Raw genomic sequence first — 23,167 nt, forward strand, 5'->3', positions numbered from 1 at the left:
TTTTTATTTTCTTTTCCACTAGAGAAGTATCTTCGCCATTCCCAGTAGCATTTGCATTCGATCTTTTGTACATTTTTCTTTGCCTGTCGCTGCACATATTAAAGCCTAATTAACATGTCAGAAAGGTAGCCATTACTCTAAGTATAGGTTAGAAATTTTAAAATGAAGTCTTTTTCCTTCCACTGGTATGCTGGTAACCATTTCAAAGGTACCTATTTGCCACTTGTTGCACTTTTTGCCCTGTACTTTTCCTTTTTTTCTTTCTTAATAATGTTAGTGTCCAACTGCTAAAAAAGGAGAAGAAAAAAAAATGAAGGTGACAGGCTGAAAGCCTCAAAAAAATGGACATTCAGAACTCTGACCATTATTAGACTGCTCTCCGGATAAAAACATAAGTTACCAGCTCTGTAGTTGCTTAATATTGTAGACTGGCAAAGTATTAAGAAAAAAAAAAAGTACTAAAGATAATTCTTCCCTCCAATTTTTGAGCTGCAACACAAATGTATGTTGGTATCCAGACATGTCAAGAACTTGAAAGACCAACCGAAAATATTACGCATTCTCCAATCTTTATTTTGATTAAAGTCTACAAAATAAGTACTCCGACTAAAACAAACAACACCCCCCCCGCCTGCCCCCGATATTTTACTTATTAGAAGTGAAAAAATACAGCTGATAATACCAAAGTATTTGTAAGTTGCAGTTTACTGTTGAAAATGTGCCATGATTACCAAGTTAGTTCTGCTGAAAGTTGCTGCTTGACCTGAAGGCTCACTTAAATGCTGCACAGCTGCTGGACATTAAAGCTGATATTGCTTCCACATGCAGTTTCAGAACTTCCTACAGAGCAAATAGTTTCAAAATATAAACTATAATTTTGTTCTTTGCTGAATGGAAGTAAGGGATACTCTGTTATTATGGTGTATTTTACACACAAACTTCAAAGACATTGATCTTTAAACTTAAAGCACACTTAAGGCTGATGCTTCAAAGTCACATATAGATATAACCTGAATTTCTTGTCAAACTTCTCAGCGATTGACATTGAAAAAGTTGAGGACCTCTGACAAAGGAGTGTATCAGTGTCAGCACCCAAATTGTATCCTTTCCTGTCCGTCAGTATGCAGGTGAAGCAGATGATTGGATTCAGTCAGTGCTATGATTAATGAGTTCCTCCCTGGATTTGGGACTGCCTATCAATCATGTCATTAGGAAGAATGTACCCTGAAAGAGGCAGACCTCAGCCAAGGAATAACTGCATTCATCTTAATCTGTATATGCACCCAGCCAGCCAAGTCAGGGTCACCATGATGAAAAACAATAATCTTCAACTCGACAAATTACTTTCCAAAGACAGACATTTCTTTTCTTTCTGGGCAGCGTGCTCTTTCAGAACCTAATGTGACTGTTTACAGCTCTGGTGCTACTATAAAGTGAAGGTTATTTTAATGAATAGTAATGTTTTCAGGCAGTACACAAGACAGGCAATGCATACAACAATCTTTCACTGCAATTGTTTTTCCCTAAAAACTAAGTTGAATTTGTATGCCATAATGCAATAACCTATATAATATTCACACTTTTTGTGAAGCCAATTCCTGATAACAATAATGTAACATAAAATCATGCAAGACCTGCTTATAAAAGTCTGGTGCACATCAAAGTTGTTTTCCACAACTGGGTCTGTGAATCACACATACGTTTTTGGATTTTATTGTTTTTATTTTTCTTCCACACACTGTATATATTAAAAGTCTATAAACATGTATGAATATACATAAAAATGCACATGCATAAATTTGCCCACTAAATGATTGAATTATAAAAGGTTATATAGAATGTATTTTTACACTGAATATAACCATTCTGATTTCAAACAAATCACATAAACAACACAGTAGTGTCCTTGAAAAAATCTGCCTTTAGTTTAGTGGTTATGCCACCATTACCTAGTTTAAACATTTCAATTTCAGCTTTAATATATTAGTTTTACAATTCACATTTATAACGATATTTTATCTCTACACTGCATATCTCAGCTACCTAATAAATACATTTTTCTCCCAGTAATTGACTGTTGATACGTGTATACAAAATAGAAAAATAACATTTATTCTACAATCCTACTGTAGAAATCCCACTGAAGTTAGGAAACAGTTTCCTAGCTGCGTCATATATCTACTCACTTGGAGAGTTAAGTAATGCATTCTCTAGTTTCTTAAGCTTACTGTTAGGAACCCTGATCACAAACTGGTTCTCAATTTGGAAGACACTACAGACATACAGAAAACATTTTTCCACAGTCTGATACCTGTTATGGATAATATATTTTGCATTTTTCTGATATGTTAGAAAATTGATAATACTTTAAAATTCTCACCTTCAGCAGACTTGCAAATACTAAAGCTTTAGCTCTTAGATAGTATTGCAATATTTGTCTTACACTGCATTTATATTATTTTTAAAAACACCTGTTCTATTGGTAAATTAGAAATTCTATTATGACACTATCCTATTAAGTATCTATACATTTTGTGCATCATAGTTTTTTGGTTCTGCTGTTCCATGATTGTTTCAGTGGCTGGCATCTGGATTCAATCCTTTAATCACTTGATTAGAGCTTGTAAATTAGTATTAAATGGAAATGTAAAAGATCACAAAGGTCAATGTCAACAAGCATTTGTGTGACACTATTGCCATTTAATACTACTCTTGCTGCCTGACTACTTGTAGGAACAAGATCCTGTGCCTTAAAGTGCTGCATGAAAGCCTCTTCATTAATAGCAGTGAGTCCTATCTACAATCACTACATTATTTATTTATGCTGATAATTACTGTAAGGATGGTAATGACTGGAACGTCCAAGAATATTCATGGAAATAAAACCACACAAACACATGAAAAAAATAAAATAAAAAAAAAAAAACAAACCACCCTTACTTTCAGTGTAGCCAACTGTTTAGTTCATTGAGTCCTGTCACTCCAATAAATCTAATATTGGGAAGTTGACAAATAGTGTTTTTACAGAGTGGAACACAACTTCAACATTAAAACAGGACTACGAACATGTTGACATGTACAGAACTTCTTGAAATATCATTATAACGATTTAAAAACTTGCACCTAAATGTCAAATCTGCAGGGAAAGTTGGTATTTCCTCAGAAAGGCACAGCAGGGTACTTTCTTGTCCTGTTTTGATATATCCTACTTGCCCCCAGGGTTAGTTATGTTTTAAAAGTTACTTACTTTTTAATCTCAGATGAACATGGAAAGCCTTTTATAGTCCCTCTTAATTTAATCACTATAGCAAAACTCATTTATAAATGCATTCCGGTGCCCTGTTCATGTACACGTTCATGTTCTGAAAGATATACTGACTAAATTATCCACCTTTTTGGATCATCATGAATATATGCAAAAATATGAAACAAAATATGAAACATTCTAAGCACCATAAAAAGACTTTTGAAACAACTGTTTCAGACATGCAATTCACTTGCAAAAACATACTAGGACGCCATCAATATTAAGAACAAGTCTATTTCATATAACATAATATCGTTGATTATCTAAACATTTTTTTAGTTGAAAAACAGCCATAAACATATAATTAATTCAGTAAAATAAAGAATAAACAATCGCATTTGAAAAGTACTACATTCTTACCAGTCTGTGCTCAATTTTCTTGCCTTCAGCAACTGGCTTTCGATCCAGTTTGGTCTTTGCTGTTCAATGCTCTGTATAACCTTCTGGGTCACTTGTTTAGGACCACTTTTCTGTTTTCCCATAATACTTTCTAAGCACACACGAATTAAACTGAGTTTTTCTTTGCTCCATCTGTCAAGTGTTGCACCTGTTAAAAGTTCTGCAGTATTTCCATCCTCAAATATCCGACATATAATTACAATCAAGTTCCAGACAAGCAGACCAGCTTTCTTCAATTCAGCAAAGTTTCTTGACATTTTTCTCTCAGCCAGAAAATAGAAGTACTTAATTGGGGGAGGCAAACATGCAATCACTGTAGGTAACTTGCTGATTACAATAGATACTGCCTGAGCTGCAAGCCTCGTGAAGCCTTAAAAAAAGAAAAGAAGATATGATTAACATTAACATTCTAGTTCTATCACAGCAAGCTTCTGAATGTTGTATGATAATTTCTAACTTTCTTTTGTACTGAAAATGGGTAAAGAGCATAAGTACTCAACACTGTAGCTTGACTTGTATTATGCTTCCTCTGTATAAATCCCCCAAAATCTAAACAATAACACGAATTAGAGAACCTACAAAATATAAAATTTACACTGTGACTCTGTTAACAATTAAACTTGCTGTGCACAGTTATTACAGAACAAATTAAGAACGCCCAGGTATTCTGAATGGTAAAAAAGTTGCCTTCAAAACTGTAGTGCAATATTTTTTCAAGAGATAAGCATTGTACTGAATGGCTCAGGACATTGCATATATTCATAATCTTGTTTTCTATCATTCCTTTTTTATATTCAAGCCTACAAAATTTCAGTTTATCAGCTTTCATAAAAGAAGCACACAATACATAGCACACCATTTTAAGGACTACAGATATTAACAATAAGCATAAAAGCAACTACAGAAAATATGCTGTTGAAAAACCAAAGGCATATCTAAAATGAAACAAATGAACCAAAAGGTAAGCTAGAATGCAGATTCAACCTTGGACTAAGAACAACAACAACAAACAAAAACGACAAGAAAAAGAAAACAAAAAGCAAACAAACCAAGAAAACCTTTCATCCCTTCCACTTTTAGTCTCAACTGATTAAAAAAAAAAAAAAAAGAAAAAAAAAAGGCAGACTTGCTCACAGATCTAAGCCTTACTTCTCATCTAGTCATATCAGACCAGGCTTATCAGACCAGTCTGAAATAGTCATAGAAGTTCTGGAGTTCTGGAGTAAAGTTCATTTGTTACAGTTAGAATGCCATGAGACTCAGTGAGAACACTGCTGCAAAATGTGCATCAAGATGCTGAAGAAAAGATATATGGAAAGAATAGACTGATGGCCCAGAACTCTGAAGCAGGATTTCCCACAATCTACATTTCCAAAACTTTATGGAAAAATATACTACAGTGATTTGTATTGTATTGAAAATAATCAGGTGGCAATAAATTTTTGGTGAAATTCCACAAGTTAGCCTTTTGAAATGATGGAGGGCTTAGGCACTTATGAAAGTATCTTTACATCCTATCACCTTCGAAATATATCCTGTTATATACATTATTTCTCTTTCTTTAGTCAATTTTTCAATAGTCAAGCACCACGGAATTCAACACCAGTTTTAGTGCTATGCAAGAATAAATTGTTGTGCTGTGAAGTTGAGATGAAAAAATTGGTATAATTTCAGTCAACACTATATAACTAAATTTAAACTGTCCAGATTGAAAAGTTGATAACTACGAAGCTATAGCCATTAAGGCAAGAGCAGAGATATTATGCTTTACACTACCTTGGATCCCTCCTTACAACTGCCAGATGCTAAAATAAATAAATAAATAAATAATTTAAATGGTACCATTATTATCAGTACTACCATACTGATTATTTTAAAAAGCTTGTTGGTGTATGCAAGGGTATAAGCCCTAAGTAAAAAATAAACAAACAAGCTGAATTTTAGTGCTAAACACTTAAAAAACAAACAAACCATCAAACAACAAAGCAAACAGCCTCCCCCCCAAAAAAACAAACCAAACCAAAATAAAACAACAACAATAAAACAACAACAAAACAATCAAACAAAAAACAATCAACAGGATGTTTGGAATCTGTTTTCCTTAAGGTTAAATGGCAACACTCATGAAGTCTAACTATTTAATTTTAATATGTACACATTAAAGGGTTAACAAGCCCATAGACAAATTTATGTGAGAGTATAAATGTCACCCACATTTCCCAGACTCCTTTCTCTTCATTTCCCGAGGTGTATAATTCCATTCCTTTGGAACTGTTTTCAGTAAACTTTCAGGAACTATTTGCTTGTGCTGATATGTTCCATAGTTTTCTGTTGCCTCCCACGAATTCATCAAAGAAATTATCTGCTTCACTATACCCTTGACTGAATTAATCAAAGTCAGCTTCAAGCATTTGATAACCTCTGGCTCCAACTCGCCACAACTGGAAACTTCAGAAGAAAGAATTATTAAATATTCAGTGAGTGTACAGTCATTTGTTCAAATCTGTTTCAGAAAGAAGTGTTTCAGAATTCTTATGGAAAGAAAAGTAACAACATTATGATTCAAAATACCTTACATCTATCAGCCTGTTACAAATTAAAGAAATAGTATAAAGCAAAACAATGTAGCATCTTGTACCATCTTAATACAGTACTGACAGAAAATACAATTTCATTTTTTTCCTCTTCTTCATCGCTTCTCCATCAGGATTTTTTCTCAGAATTTAATCTAATTAATATTTTCCTTTTTATTTGGAGTACACTTAATTACTTGCTAGACATTAATGAGTCAAGCAGATATACCTATTTTTTATTACTTCCTTGTCTTGCAAGTATTAATACAGTGGCATTTCTTAGCTAACCAAACTGTTTTATTAGAGAACAGCAAAGGAGAAAGGATACTTTGGCAACAAAAATGCATAAAAATAATAGTCATCAACAGAGACATAGCATGTTATCAGAGATTGCGTGTTGAAAATGGAACACCTTAAATACAGTTATTGACATTACAACAAGTATCAATCTTCTCCACATTCTTAACACCACAGAGAACTGCAGTTTCTCCATTGCAATGGAGCAGCAGTTGTCAGGCAGAGTGCTGCAGGACATATCAGAGATATTTTTTGACATGCTTCCCACTAAGGTCCTTTGCCCTAACTTTTGCTTGTCTATGCTTTTTCTGGTCTAAGTTTTCTTCTTCTCTGCAGGGTCTTTCTCAAAGCTTCCTCACAATATTTCTATCTTTTTCTTCCTCTTAAGGCTCAGATTTCCACTTTTTGTAATCCCATTTTTTCAGAGGAATACCTGAGCTCTTTCACCACCATTATTTTTTGTTTTGTGATATTGTTATTTCTGTTACCTTCCTTCTCCTGTTTTCTTACTTCCTTTTCTTTTTAGCCATCATTTGCAATACCATCCTTCTAAACTTCAGCTCTCTTTTCTAGTTGAATACGGCTTTTCCTTGGGGGCACCATGAGTTGCTACAATCATGAGGGCAAATCTCCCTCTTCATGGAAAATTAGGAGTCTGTCTGCCTTTTGGCAGCAGAGTCTAAATGCCCATCAGACTAGGCATGCCTCAACAGTAGTCCTTCCTTTTCTTCTTCCACTCCCCTTCAGTTGATTCTCACTTTTAAATGGAGTTATTAAATGCACAGGGACAAAGATCTTGTGTTGGTAAGGACCTACAGACAGTATCTGCTGCCAGCCTGCTGGTAAGACAGACACTTAAGGAGATCCTGGTCCATCATACTGTTCTGTAACCTCTCTTTTCTCCAAAATTTCTACCGTTCCTACAGTGACCTGATCGCTGAGAATAATTTATAGTATAATTTTGAAGAAACATACAATCATTCAATCAGATTTATTAGAGCAAAAATAATATGCACTACATGTCTGAAAACTGACAAGGTTTAACATCAGATTTAAAACACTTTCTAATAAACTAAATACCTGTCATGCTGTATAAGTAATCCCACAAGTGCTCTTTTTCCATGTAGGTCTCAAAAGCAATTCCTAGTGATTTAGGTGACAAAATGCAGTGAGATAATACTGTGAAGATTGTTTCAATCATAGTAGGCTCTTTTTTATTTATCTGTTCTGAGAGGGAACTTCGTTCATCGCAATTCAATACTTCACTTCCTTCAAAATAAATAAAACCATTGTTAACAATTTCCAAGTAATTCAAGTCATAGAAACAGATAGTATAAACAAAGAAACAACAACAATAAAACGAAAGCAAGAAAACTTTATCTGAAAAATATTTTAAACAATACTAATACTTATAGATACTGAAATCTTATCTCCCCTGTATAACGGCATTTGACTGTCCTTCTGAATTATATGTAGCCATTAAGAAAAAAAAAACACACTATGGAATATGGCTATTTAATTAAAAAACAAACAAACAAAACAACAACAACAAAAAAACACAACACCTTAGTATATAACTGGAATTCAATTATTCACTAAATATTAATCAGAATTAAGTTGGACTATTTCCATAGAGTCACAGTCAAAAATTATTACTGCTTAGCTCGTCTCAACAATATATTAGCCTTGAAATTATAGAAATTGATTTGGTTATATAAAATAAAATGAAGTAGCTGCTGCATACTCCCCAAACTGACTTAGATTTGTTTTTCAGCATAAGATGAAACTGAGAAGAAATCAGTTCTCTGAAACAAAATCTGAGCCATTCTAAGATATAAACTCATATGTTTTTAAAGTTAACTAGTGATTTTCATAGATTGGAGCAGTAACAGGTTATAAAACATATATTTCTAAATGCTTTTCATAATTTAAAAACATTCTTCCAGCTGAAGGATAAAGATGTGTTTAAACATTTCTATGGCTTTGACTCGTGCTGACGTTAGAGATGATTCTTAACATATGTCTGGGATATCCAGATGTTAATGATCCTAATGTTTGATGTTTGATGTTAATGATCCTAATAAATGACCATAACGAGAACCAATTAAACACTTTTCATTCAAATGTATAGTTTGCAAAACTGAAAGTTTCTATAAGACTGATTTAGATAGATTTATGTTTGAAAATGTCATTGTTTTATGCCAGTTTGGCTGGCCCTATCTTTAGCAACCTGTGCAGGAGAAAGATAAAAAAGACACAGTTTCTAGGCTTATTCTTCATAGTGGTTCAACCAGCCTTCAAAATCTACCACAGAGGATAACTACAGTTTTCCAACCAGCTCTGTGAATGAGTTGAGAACGTTGTAAACTTCAAGAATCTCATTTTAATCTCCTCCGAATTCCTGCAATCTAATTCACATATTATTGTAAACCATACAGATTTTGTAGTGAAACCTAATAGTAACAGCCCATAGGATGAAGAAATCTGAAGAATAGGACCAATCATTTCATAACCAACAAGCTCTCTTTCTCCCCTCTACCCTACAAGGCCAGAGACAGATTGTCCATTAAATTTTTAGTTTAGTCAGCTTTTTTACCTATGAGTTGAGTGAGCTGGCATACTGCGCTAAGACATCTTTCAATGCCAGATGCTCCTAAGTCACATGGATTCCTCTAATTCGCACAAACCAGTGATATGTTGTCTAATATAGATATGACAAGGAAAGAACTGAGAAAACAGAAAAAGCAGTTCAAAAAGAAAAATCCAGAAGTACTCAAAACATAGGACAAAAATTTGAATTGAACTTTCATTATATTTACTCAAAGTAGTTTTTTAATTAATTTAATCAAATTCTAAGGTTTTCTGAGAAAAATCTAGATTTTTCTAAATCTAATTTCTAATTAAATTTCTAATTAATTCTAAAATTAATTCTGACTAATTCTAAAATTAAATTTCTAATTAATTCTAAATCTAATTACTAAGTTTTCTAAATTTTAAAAAAATAGATACTACTTAAACTGTCTTTGCAGAACATGATGAGAAATTGCTTTGTTTAAAGGAGCTTGTGACTTGAAATTAAAGCTATATTTGCTCTATGGTAGTGCCGCATGGAAAGTTCAAGATACAGCTTCTTAACTTTTCTAATTAATTTGGTGATATCAATAAATTCAGGTAAATGGAAAGAAGTATAAAAGAATTTGGCGGGAGGGGGAAGTTATACATGTATCTTCTTACAACTGGTTAATAATATCATGTTTTGAAGTAAAAATCTAGGAATCCACTGGGAAACCATTCCAAGGCTAAGCATTAGAAGATATGCATGCTTTCATCTGTTTTTTCTTGTTTTACCCTGAAGTAAATGTTGCCCTTATTGTAAGAAAATCTGACCCTTCAAAGCTCAAGATGAAATGTGGCATCCTTGAGTTTTCTGACTTAGAAATTGACAGAATAATGTCAGCTGGTTTAAAGGTTTATCTAATTGATCGGTACAGCTGGTTAAATATTATGAAGTAGAGTCTACAGAAAGATATGTAGATTTCTCTTACCTTAGATTTTTTTTAAACGTTTATTAGCTCACCTGTCATAACATTAAATATTCATCTTACTGTGAACTCCAATGCAGTCTTCTTGTTAATCATCACATAAGAACAGCATTTATATGATAGGCATAATATTTACTGCCCACTGATGCTTCCCTCTCTCTCTATTTTTTTTTTCACTCACCACATTTGTATATCAAAAGCTAATCTGTAAAGGCAATCTAAAGCTCCCATTGGTAGCTCAGAGGAGATGGTTCTTTTTCCCTTTTAGTGGTACTTATATCCATACATAAATATGGTTATACACTTATCTTATGTACCTGTTAAATACAATCTTCTATTGGTTATTCCCATATAGTAAAATATTCCAAATGCACAGAGAATGCCAAAATAAATAAAATTTAATATAGTATTATTAATAAATACCTTTACAAGAATGTCATGTACTTAGTGAATAACACCTATGTTTTAACCGGTCACAAGGAATCATTCTTCTTATGACAAAATAATGCACTTAACCTCCAAGGATAGTACAATGTATTTTAAGGACATATTTTCCAAGAGGCAGACATACAAGTATAATTTATCCATATATCTTTCTTACTGATAGAAATACCTCCCAGTAACTTGCTGACATGATCACACTTATCAAGATCTTTTCTGCTACTGGTTTAGCTATGAAATGAATCTTACTGAATTTAGAAAATCTGCAGTTTTTGACTGTAGACTTCTCTTTCCCTATTGAATCCTAGCAAATAGACAAGCTAGGAACAGTTACGCTGTATTTTTTGATGAAAAGAGGTAGTCAAAATTCAAATTTCTTCATGCTCTTTCAGTCAACAAGAGAAACTGATGATAGAATAAGTTATTCCTGATACGGCTCTTTTATTTGCCAAGATAATACTTCTCTTTTCTTTATAGTTTAAATAACAGCAGCTGAAGAAAATACAAAGAATGCAAAAATATTTTATTTGTTTATAGAACAAATACAGAAATATCGTTCAGCAAGCATTCTGTACTGCTTGTTTCTTTGCACTATACTCTCAGTGCCTCCTCTGTGAATGACTTTTTTTTTCTGCTCTGGCAGATGACTTTACTTGTCTCTCATAGACTTGCACTCTTCCAATGCAGTCATTCTCCAGTCAGCCTTGACTGTTAGAATCTCTTGTACATTTATATATAACTTCATTTCAGCTGAAAGTCTATTATTTTAGGTTTTTATTCCAAAAATAAATTTTAAATCATATGACTTCTATTCTGAATGAAATGCAGATCTTAATCCTACCCGTTTGAGTTTGGTAAAATAAAAATCATAACATCCTCCATATTAGCTGCTACCTAAGAATCCAATGAATCCTAAGCTTGTGACAAGTAAAACGCAAAACACAAGACCAAAAAAGACTGTAACAAACTTTTTATTATTTGTTTGTAAATTATTATCACAGTAGCAAACTACTTCTGTGGCTGCATATTCATACCTCACCAATCTCATACTATTTTACACTTGTTCAGCTTCTTTTACAGCATTTTCTCCCTGAACATAGCTTCACAGAAGGAAACAATAGTTTCTTTCCAACTATCTGGGAAGAAGTTTCCACTTAGGATTGTCCGAATTAATAGCTTGTGTGAAATCTTGTGTGTGTCAAATGGAAAAATCATCACTATCATAACATCTCAAACCTTGATTGTAGAGAGGACAGAATGCTGAAATTGTTGCTAAAGTATGATGAGGTATTATTGAATTTAGTCCTACGGCCATGTTACATTCTTTGTATTACTGTTTTGGGGATTGATACTGTACAGGTCACCCTCTTAAGTATTTTGCCTGGAGCTCTAATGTACCCAGAGATTCCTACAGGAACTGATCAGGTCTCCACTTTGAAAAATTAACCATATGACCATATCTCAAAGGCACAGAGGCATGCATAGATATATCACAGAGAGTATCTTCACATTTTATCAAGAGAAGGTGTGTGACTTTTGACAGGGCTTTATTACAGTCCAAATGGAAACTCTTATTTAATACTTTCAGAAACTCCCATAAAATCTCTTTGCCGTTTTCTTTAGCTTATCACTGGAAAGTCAACAAAAGAAAAAGGCTATCTGATTAAGATCCCTTTTCCATTGATCTTCCAGCTAGGACTACTTCATCCCAGTATACCCTACTACTGTTTAGCCTCATTGTTTTTTCAAGTACAGTATCCACAAAAAATTACTGGTCAGACAGGTATTTGTAGCAGACATACCTTTAAAATAATTTTCTAATCTTTTAATGTTAGGCTGCCATGATACAGTTTGCAATTATGAATAAGCTAAGAAACCTTTTAGGAGTTCTGGACTCTATTCTCACAAGCCTCTATTTATCCTCATACTGGATAGTCCAAAAGTATTTGGAGGAGAGAGATATCTCTGCACAAGCATATCAGCTCCTCTAAAAAACATTCTGGTGCTCTCCTAATGAGGACAGTGTAATGCAGACTAATCCACAAGTTTTGTCAAAAAATTAGTGTGATTACATTTCGCCAGATCTATTTGTGGTGGAACCATGGGACTAGTATTTTTTCCAGTTGCTCATTAGGTTTTGTCTGAGGACTATTAAATCCAAGCAGTTATTGCAAGGATGTACAACTACATTCAAGTACTCGAAACAGAAGTTTTCAGTTGTTATACAGATTAAGCCAATGCAAGAAGTTCCTTTAGGGAACATACATTTTCTTTTGTAACAACTCGTTGCTCTTACTAAAAGTTGCCTGATTCCTAAGTAAGGTCAGCTGGTAAAATTACTACCTTTTACTCTTCACCTAGAACAACTTACAATAAATCAGTGTCATTTACATGAAAATGCTGCAAAATGCATTGTAGCAGTTAAAGAGCTGCTTCACAAAGGGCAATGAATTGGAGTGGGCAAAAAAAAATATAATATCTTTCCATTCCACATATATATTATCAAGTCATTTCTCTTCAAAGAAATTGGTTTATAAAAGCACAGTCTGAGAAAAATCTTCATATCTATTAGTGTCTAGGGAGTTGGCTGCACCACATAATTTTACTTTCTCGGTGGAAATCCTCCCCTCCCTGCCCCACTTGTGTGTGCAAAGTAAATTATCTCATTTTGAAGCAGTTCACATTTCTTTGGGTCCATTTTCAGATTTGTAGCCTTAACTTACCACAAGAGTATTAGCAAATGTCACTATCAGTTAATATTTCAGTTTTAGTGAAGACCAGGATATCATCTAGGTTTTAACTGTACAGGTTATACAATACCCATTTCCATTAGTCTCTCAAACAATATATTGTGCAAACCAAAAGCATTAGGTTAAACTGCCAATGGCCCTGTCCTGCTGTGAAAGCAGTTTTCTTCCAGTTTATCCCCACATGCCAGTATTCACTTTTAGAGTTGTATGTATAAAATGAAATTAAATCTGTGTATCAACTGGAGTCTCACATATTCATTATAAGAAATAAGAATTTTTAACAGGATTTCATTTCATTTTCATGAATTTGCTGGTACTATCTCTTCTTAAACAAAAGTATGTGTGAGGCCCGAGGACTGCTTGAAGCCCTTGGATGTACCATGTTGATGATTTCTCAGTGACTTTCTTATCTGCTATTGGTAAACGGTAAGGTTGACCGAGTGGTTGCCTGTCGGTATTAATCCTGTGCTGGGAAGGTGTAGTTCAATACAGCTACTGCATTTTGCTTTACTATGTGAAGGATAACTCATGGTTCCTGGAAATAAAGGCTCTCAAACAAGAACTCACAGATTGTTCTGCTGGCATGCTATGCATTTAGAGAAAGTGTAGCAGAATTCTCAGAGTTCTCTTTCACCTTTCCCTTTTTTATATCAGCATCTGCTAGATTCGATAACTCATATCACACAAGCACCATTTTCTTTATTCCTCTATTATTTGTTACTTGTCAAAATAATCCATTTCTGTTTCATATCCATGGGTGACAAAGCAATTCTCGTTAAAAAAAATCCCCCAAGAAAATTGCAAAACCAAATATTTTGTCAGAAAATTAAAACAGTATCAGATATTCATTATTTCTCCCTGCAAAGGCACAGCAAAGGCACATAGACCCTTAACTGACTCAAAAATATGTCCTAAAAAAATTCAGAATGCTGTACATTGAAAACCAGTTCTGGGCATACATCACACTGTAATTAAGAGTATTTCAACATACCTAGTTTATTTAAACTTGTAGTTAAACTTGTAGTTTTAACTTTAAGTAAACTTAAACTTTAACTTACAGAGGTCCAATATCTAAATCCAATTTTCCAGTTATTTTTGCAAAAAAAAAAAGTAGTTGGAAAAATAGGTCCATTTTCTCCAATGGCAATGTTCACTGGAGACACATAAGTGGTTCAGTTTTGAGTATCCTGATTTATTGCTTTCCATATGTTTGGTGTGTCAATTTTAGATTTGAGGAGCTTTCTATTTCTATGTACATTTCATATATCATGTTACACATAAAGTATCAAAAGTACAAAACTTTTCACCTGTTCATAGAGCTTATATGTGCATAACATGGGGTTTCAGTAGCTTCATCAAATATGATAATCTTCTTACAATATTTAGCAACACTAAATCACGCATACACACATCCTCTAAAATACTCTGAGACAACTCTGTAAATCCCAACAGTACTTCCTATTATAATGAGGAAAATGTGTTAATTCTGACCCTTACCATGGTACAACTATATGAGAACAATAGGAATAAAATTAAATGTGTTTGTATGATGCCTACTAAGAATATCCTGAAGTATACCTATAGTACACAAAAAAAAAAAAAGTAATCATATTGGTACAGTTTATAGAAGGAGAAAGAAACCCTCTGTGTAAAATCAAGAAAAATGTGAAAAGGCCCTTCCTATTCAAAGAATTCTTATAATCTAGTTAAAGGTTACTGATATATATATACATATATATATATTTTTTTTTGGCAGGGCAAATCACTCAAAAACTACTGTTTTTATCTCTTTTTATGCATAAAATTGCACATTGCTAAAGTTTACTCTTGATGAGTACATAATTCTGGAAGTTTTTTATCATACTAAACAAAAGAAACCTGAACTGTCATTACTAAGGTATAACTTATTAGTCCATCCTTTCTTGTACTATCTTGTACTATATAACAGCTCACACTATCAAAAATTTTAGCTTATCTAACACCAGTAAAGTGGATGTATAGGAGAAGGAATAAAGATTACAATAACTTTACCATTATATAATTAAAACCTCATTGAAATTTAGAAGATATGCATCATTATGGGTTTCAACTTTATGTAAACTGAAAGTTTATTCAAAGCAATACTGTAATTACATTAATAAATTCTGTGTAAATAGCACATTTTCTAACTCATAGTAGCATATATTTCCCTTAAGCTCGAGAGGTTGGTCAGTCAATAGATGAAAACATATTCTGTCAGTTCATCCTTGTGATAATTTAAGCACCTACTAAAATTCAGTACTGGATAGTGCTAGAGTAAGAATATGATCCTGATCAAGCATTTGTCAATCTTTGTAAATGATGACACATATTTGAGTAGGTAAGTGAATGCAGTGCAGTTCTCAATAAGATGCATGACAGAAGTGGAAACAATGTTGTATCCCCAACTAATGTTAGACCACTTTAAAATGACAAAATTAAATTAACTGAATTAACTAAATAATTAATTACGTTATATTTAATACTATGTGATCTAATATCATGTTTGATAAGTAGAGAGAATGTTTTTGCTAAACAGAGGTAAAAACTGATAGACACTCATTCAATATTGCTGCAAAATTATGGCAAACGCGTGATTATTCCACCAACTTTTCAACAATCTGATCATTCGATGCAAAAGCTGTTAAAAGGAAAGATGTGAGAGAATTTGTTGCTTCAAATACAATGTTAGCAGAATTAAAAGAAAACCTCATAAAACCATTCTTTTATTTGCCCCACTTTCATAACGACATTAATGACAGTATTAAGAAGAGGGAGAACATAAATGTACTTCCAGAATACCTACAGTGATAAACATGTAATAACATAAACAAAACCTCTAAGAAGCTTTTCAGTGAAGAAACATAATTTTGAAAGTAATCTTTCAGTTCCACACCTTTAAAAATCTATGTAAAGCAGTTGTGGTATCAATGCACTGTTAAGTTCAGAGTCATTTAGACTCCTTTGCATTTAAGATATCAGCCTACTTTATCAAATTGTAGCCTGCTTTGAAGCTATGAATACTCAGACTGACTGAAAAAAAAAATCATTAAAAAAGCAATGAACCTTTCTTTTTCTTTACTCACTCAAGAACTGTCCTACTGATAACTGATATCCCAAAGTATTTAAGTAGTTAAAAATGAATTTGTATTTCTCACTGATATTCTTAAAAGGATCAACAGCGTAAGTACTTACTTGAACTTCTCAGTAAAATTCTCACTAAGAGACAATCATGATGTAGCAAGGTTTCCAAAAGCAAGTGCAAATTACAATGTGGCTGGGATAAGAGCAGTTTCAGTTGACCCTGGGCTTCCATTTCTCCTGCTGATGGACTCCTTTCAAAATGCAAGATAAAGACAGAATAATGCAGTTAATTTATCTATGAAATTAATATCCTTAAAGTGTGGATGTAATGCTAACTCCCTTAAATGTCAATTCCTCCCAGATTACTCTGAAAATTCTTTCATGCTTGCTTACTTTAAGGCAGCTCAGGGAAGGAATTACATTTAATCTCAACTAGCTAAAAGCAAATTAACATTTGGTAGTCTGCCAAAGTTATAACTGATACAAATCAACTTCACTTATCTTTTTCACGGAACCATGTATAGCCTTGTTCTACCAGGCAAAAAGGAGTATTCTTGTGCTTGAATAAATTTCAGGCTATTATTCTTTCATTTACTATCATGTTAATTGTTTAGTAAGAGCTCTGAACTGTCCTAAATGAAGGATATGAAACTGTTACTTTAAATAAATAAATAAATAAAAAGAGGGAATACTCAAAGGGTCTGCAGGATTCTGCATTAGGCTGAACAATTCTTACACATAATGAAAAATTCACCTGAAGTATTAGACTGGTTGGACTGCATTGCCAGCACAGAGATGTGAGAAAGCTTTCAAGGAGATTGTAGTTTTCTGCTTGCTGTTCCATGTTCTCCAGAAGTTTAGGTTTCCAAACAGAAATATTCTAGGGCTCCCTCTGAGCTCAGCCAATGTCCTAACACCAACCATTAGACTCATACTGGAGCAATTAAAATGATCGTGGATTTTTATTTCACCTTCACCAAATGTTTTATGAGTTCAGCAAGCAGCCTCCTCAGGACTGAAGTTCTCATCCTTTCCCCTCCTGGCTGGTCTGCTGCCTCTGAGAGAGCAGCGCATCTGGAATGCTTCACAGCCACCCTCGTAACATCTTTTTCTTTTCAAACACCCTTTTGATGTTTCCTGGACAAATCCTGGGACCAGAAAGCATGCACTGTTCTGCAAGTTCTGCAGGAACTACAGGGTAACTACACAGGTTAAGTCTGTTGCTGGTGGCAAAGTGGGGAATCACTTCCTGTGCTCCTCAGATTTTTTTTAATCTATTATTTTCTTATTTCAGACATTTTAAAAATGAAGTTTTCAAAATTGGTTTGGCAGTAAAATTTTCCTTGAAAGCCTAATTTTCCCTTATTAACTGGCATATACATTAATTTTACATTTAGACAAGATTTTGAGGGTTTTTGAAATTAAATTCTGACATGTTTAGCTATTCTATTTATTCATTTTGGTTGCAAGTTTATACAACAATAGTTGCTAACTTTGAAAGTTTATGCACTGCATATGCAAACTCTTATGCACATAAATTTTACACCTACCAGTTATAAAAACTACATATGCCTGGATGCATAAACTATGCAAGCACAAACATTTTCCGCTAGTACACAAACACTGTCAGCATCAGTTAAAGCCTTCTTCATCAGGATCTATGTTCTCCTGCCATACTAGAAAAGAATTAATAGGCACCTGCACATTTACTTTATGTGCCATTTATGTGCAGCTATTGGGACAAAACTGAAATGTTTTCATTCTATGTTGCACATTTCCGTGACCATCTGAGCAGTCCAAGTGTGCCACCACCCAACTCAGCTTGTATGTATGCATGAAAAGAGATGACTGCACAAAATCTTCGCTGTTCATTCAAGGTTACTACATAGATAGTGTATAAAACTAAAACCTGGAAATGAAAATGCCGGTTGACGTGCTTCTCTGGTTTAGTCTCTCATCTGTATGCTTCCATTACCAGAAATTACCAGGATGCCACAGATCTTGCAGGGCAACCTTGAGGCAACCTAAGAAAACCAAACTTCCACAACACCACTTTCCTGCAGGACCTTTCTAGCACACTATTATGCCAAAACTTTGCAGTTAATACTGCAATAGCCAAGGGGGCTATTTAATAGCCAATAGTAAAGGGGGATTTTACACACTTTGGCCTTTGGGATTTTAACAGTAAAGCCAATACCTCTGAGTAGCTAAGCAACATACTTGCCATGAAAACTCATGTACATCTTTTTTGATTTTTATCTCGTACATCATTTATAATCCTTGACAATGTAGCACTGTCTCGACAATGATGTTTTTGCACATAAGTACATATTGGATTCTAATAATATTTGTCAGAAATATATATACATATGCATTTAAATCTTGATAGAACTTGCAGCCAAAATAATTTTTCTATATTTAAACACACATTATAAGCATACTTTAGGGTTTGCATTCTTAGCAGTATTACTGTCTACACTTTCAAGATTCATACGTACATGAACTCCAATGTGTTTTAAGAACTAATTAGTTGTTTGTAATACATGTTTAAATTCATACAATTACTATATTCACACCAGACTTGGTACTCTGGCTGTGACTAAACTCAATATTTCACAAATTTAGTTAAATTATATGGGCCAGTTTCACGTTATTTATCTTCTTCCTTGAATGCCACATGTTATGAAGTCTAATAAGGTCAGTCACTGCCTTCAAAATATGAGGAAAGGGACAAGTTTGGTCAATTAGATTAATGAAGGATAATATTTTAAATGAATTCAGAAATAAATGCCATTTTTAGAATATTTGAGTTGAAATAAAACTTGTCTGTCATTGACCAGATGGGAAGTTATCATGTTGTGATATACACCCGTTCTTGGCTCCTCGAGCCTCTTGCAAATTGAAATGTACAATGGTGTGACTCACTTAGAGGAAAAATAAAATATAGCAGACATTCCCTACAGCCATGAAACTAGCACCAATAAATGCACTGAGAAGTTTTGTAATGTGCATATGGAGAGGCATATGTTCTCCCATCCTCGTAGCTCAGTACTAGTGAAAATAAGACTAGCCTCATAAAAAGTGACAAAAGGTGAAGTACATATAAATATCACACATATAAATGTTCAGTTTTGTACAGTAGAAGAAAAAAAAAAAAAAGAACTCATTTGCAAAGGGTATGATTACGAACCCCAAATGAAGCAAAGAATGAATCACAATTACCACTAAAGGAACTGTAATATAAATTATAATCAGTAATTATTTATTTTGATAACCAACTATACAAAGTGGGGAAAAAAAAAGAAAACCTCAAATGATAAATTCAACATTTTATAAGGAAAGTTGAAGTCAGATAGATAAAACACACTGTAACCATATAAATATGAGAACTAATGTAGAAAACCTGGTTAAGTAGTGAATCTGTAAAAAAAAAATAACAATTGTAAACAAAATTATTTCTAGGAGAACTTTCTCCTGAAATATCTAGGTTAGAAAGAGCAAATACTTAATATTTATATTTATGACAGACTAGAGTCTTCAAAATCCACTTAAAAACTAGGTGCCCACAGCTGGGAGCTGTACAATGGCCTCTGCTTTCAATTTTGGTACAGCCAATTAATATGTATATTTATTAGCTATGGAAAGAAAAAGCATAAAACAATCAAGGAAAAAGTAGGATCCTCTAATTAACAGTTTTCTGCAATATGCAAACATAATGTGTCTTGTTATTATTCTAAATGCAGTATTTCAAGAAAGAAAAACTTCCATATCAAAAATATACAGTGTAAAACCAATTACAAACTTATAACACCTCAGAACATGTTCCTCAAAATTACTTAACATAATTTTCTTTTTTCTTTTTTCCTTTTTTATCTGAGCGCCTGAAACGTGTGCTGTTAAAAGAAGACATTAAGTATTTTACCAACATAGTTCACTCATTATCACAAAGACAGTACATATGCATAGACTATTATTACACAGGCACACTAACAATATGTTTTCAGAGTTGTCCTTCCTTTTGGACTTCTCATTTTCCCAGAAAAAAAAAACAAAACAAAAACAAAAAACAAAAAGCAGAGAAGATACTTCATTGGCTGGGGAGATGTATGCTTTCTCACCTTTCATCCAGAGAAAATAGGTCTGGAAAAGTTTTTTACTATTTATTCAAAATAAATCTGCCCCAAACGGCATCTACAAAATCATAATTCCACCTCAGAAAAGAGAACTCTTTAAGACTGAAATAGTATCAACATTTCCTTTAGATACTTTTATGCTGCAAAGTGGACTCACTTATGAAGTCATCTTCCAAAATTCAGAGTTCACACCATAATTTAAATTCTGAATACTAGCCTTGGACTAGGGGATCAGAAAAATGGCTTTTTTTCTCCTGTGAGTCCTTAATGAAGGATAATTTTTCTCAGAAATAGAATACATGCATTTTCAAGTGATCATGTAGTCATTCCCTCTCTTATACCCCCCCTTTCGTCTCCTTTCTTTCCATCCATGTGCAACTTACAAAACCATTGACGAATTTCAATGAAATTTGATTCAGAGGTAGAGATCCCACATACATATTATCCTTCAAGCTTTAGAAAAACTTAAATGACTACTTTGAGCAGAGAAAAGCACAAAATCTGAATTCAATAGGTAATTCATTCTGTGGCATTTCAGTAGGCCAATCACACAACTTTGACTCTGTCACAGCATCTATTGTGTTATTAGAGGCACCAGGAAAGGACCTAACTACTGCTGACATGAAATTAGGGGTGAGGGGTGGAAAGAATACAGAATGTTCTGCACAGTTTGGGGTAAAATCATAGGGAAGATACTGTGATTAGGAAGATACAGGGTAGGAGGTCAAAAACTGACAGCATGTTGGACTTCAACAGGTCACCTCTTAAGTGATAACATACTTCCCTAAAAAATAAAAATACTTTCTCAGAAAATATAAAAACAACTCACAAAAACAGCTTTTCATAAAAATGGAAAGTGAAAATCTCTTGGGAAATAACTTTTGAAGAGGAGGAGGAGGTGAAGGGGTTAGGAGAGGATCTACGCCGGTGTGGGAGTGCTTCAGGTTCAAAATTAGAAAGGGAATGACAGCACAGCTGGTAGCATATGTCTCATATGTAACTTGTCATTATATGCAGTGACACAGAAAAAGAAATTAAGCTTTTGCCTCTAATCATGCAGTAATCTCCCCAAAATCAACTACGATCAAGCAGCATACACTTGATGTGTTATTTATATATCAGACCCTTTTTTAACCAGCAATCAGAAACAGAAAGACATACATTCTTTATCTCCCCTTTAATTATAAGTCTTTGAGAACTGCACCTGTGCTGAACTACATTATTGTCAAGAGCTATATACTCTAATTAAAGCAAGAAAACCTTAAATACAATTCAAATATCAAACATAATGAATATACGGGCAAAAAACTACACAGTACACTGCTTTCAATGTGACCTTTCTTATAAATTCTTAACTTTGAAGACTAGGGGAATCTGTAACGAATATTCAAAAATGCTTCTATATTGTTTCATCAGAATATTAATTAGACATGTATCCAGATATAATCTTTTCCAAACTATTTGATTAATGTTGACTATCTGGTAGTTTTATTAAAATCAACTTTTGTTACTCACTTCAGTAAGGAAGGAAAGGATGATGGTATGCAAAATAACCAGTGTAATGGGTGATAAAAGTCTTTGGAAATAACTTGAGGAAGATGTTCTCCAGAATTGTTCAGAAATGTCCTGAAAAGAGAAGAGAAAAGAGAAGAGAGAAGAGAGAAGAAGAGAGAAGAGAGAAGAAGAGAGAAGAAAGGAGAAAAACTTCTGAATCACATGGGACACTGAAAATCCTTCTGAATCAATAATACAAATATATATATCAATAGAAGATGGAGAATCCCTTATGATATCTAGCACTACATATGTGTGCATATATGTAACTGCAAATTTATTGATCTTATTTGATGCTACAAATGTCATTCTCATTTTATTTGCTTTCACTATTTGTAGCTCAGTATCTAGCACTTTCAGTACAGTTAAAGCAATTGTCTTCATATATTTAGTCTCATATAGCAGGTTTTCAAACTATATTTTAAAATACATTGAATAAGCAAATTGCTCTTCAGCCATTTATTTCTATTGCTCTTTTGTTTTTGCACAATACATGCATCATATTATCAATATATCAGTATCATAAACATAAGTAAAATATATTTTGAAATTATAACGGTTATCTTTTGCATTAACATCCAAAGAGACATAGACTTTGGATGGAACTGGAAAAAAATGAATCAAAAGACTTAGATCTCCTTCACTGGCTTGTAAGATATAGATAGAATAGTGGTGGAAATATCTGCTGTTTTTTTTTTTTTAAATAAGGACTGCTGAAGAATCAGATAAGCTAGTTTTATGTCACTCCTCCTCCGTTACTTCTCTTATGTAAAGGCTGTGAGAGGCAAAAATCGTTCAGTGAACTGATAACAAAAATTAACTATTCTTATTTGTTACTGATGTTATTTGATTATAAAAACACATATGTAATTGTAAGGACAGAATTAATACTTGACTTAAATTATTATTTAAGAATTATTAAATACAAGAATAAAAATTAATAAATATACTAGTATTTGTACAACTCTGTAGCAACTACAATGAAATAAACTGTGATAGAAATGGATGTCCCTTGGTCTCATCTTTTTTTACTCTCATTTACAATAAGTGCAATTTCTGCAGAAGGGAT

The 23,167-nt window shown here is 33.4% G+C and overlaps 1 protein-coding gene across 6 annotated transcripts in view; it reads right to left on the bottom strand.

The window, feature by feature from the left end:
• Positions 1–23,167, bottom strand: part of KIAA0825 (KIAA0825 ortholog) — a 255,727-nt gene that overhangs the window by 126,340 nt on the left and 106,220 nt on the right. For 5 of the 6 annotated variants that reach the window (XM_035568040.2, XM_035568047.2, XM_035568043.2 and 2 more), the window contains 5 exons: positions 22,060–22,170; positions 16,523–16,662; positions 7,657–7,845; positions 5,921–6,154; positions 3,668–4,076 (listed from right to left, as the gene is read on the bottom strand). In XM_035568040.2, the coding sequence (XP_035423933.1) occupies positions 3,668–4,076; positions 5,921–6,154; positions 7,657–7,845; positions 16,523–16,662; positions 22,060–22,170 (1,083 nt within the window). The remainder of the gene's footprint in view (positions 1–3,667; positions 4,077–5,920; positions 6,155–7,656; positions 7,846–16,522; positions 16,663–22,059; positions 22,171–23,167) is intronic. The other variant, XM_050716133.1, reaches the window with a different exon arrangement.

This window comes from Cygnus atratus, chromosome Z (genome assembly GCF_013377495.2).
Source record: "Cygnus atratus isolate AKBS03 ecotype Queensland, Australia chromosome Z, CAtr_DNAZoo_HiC_assembly, whole genome shotgun sequence".
NCBI classification, from domain to species: domain Eukaryota; kingdom Metazoa; phylum Chordata; class Aves; order Anseriformes; family Anatidae; genus Cygnus; species Cygnus atratus.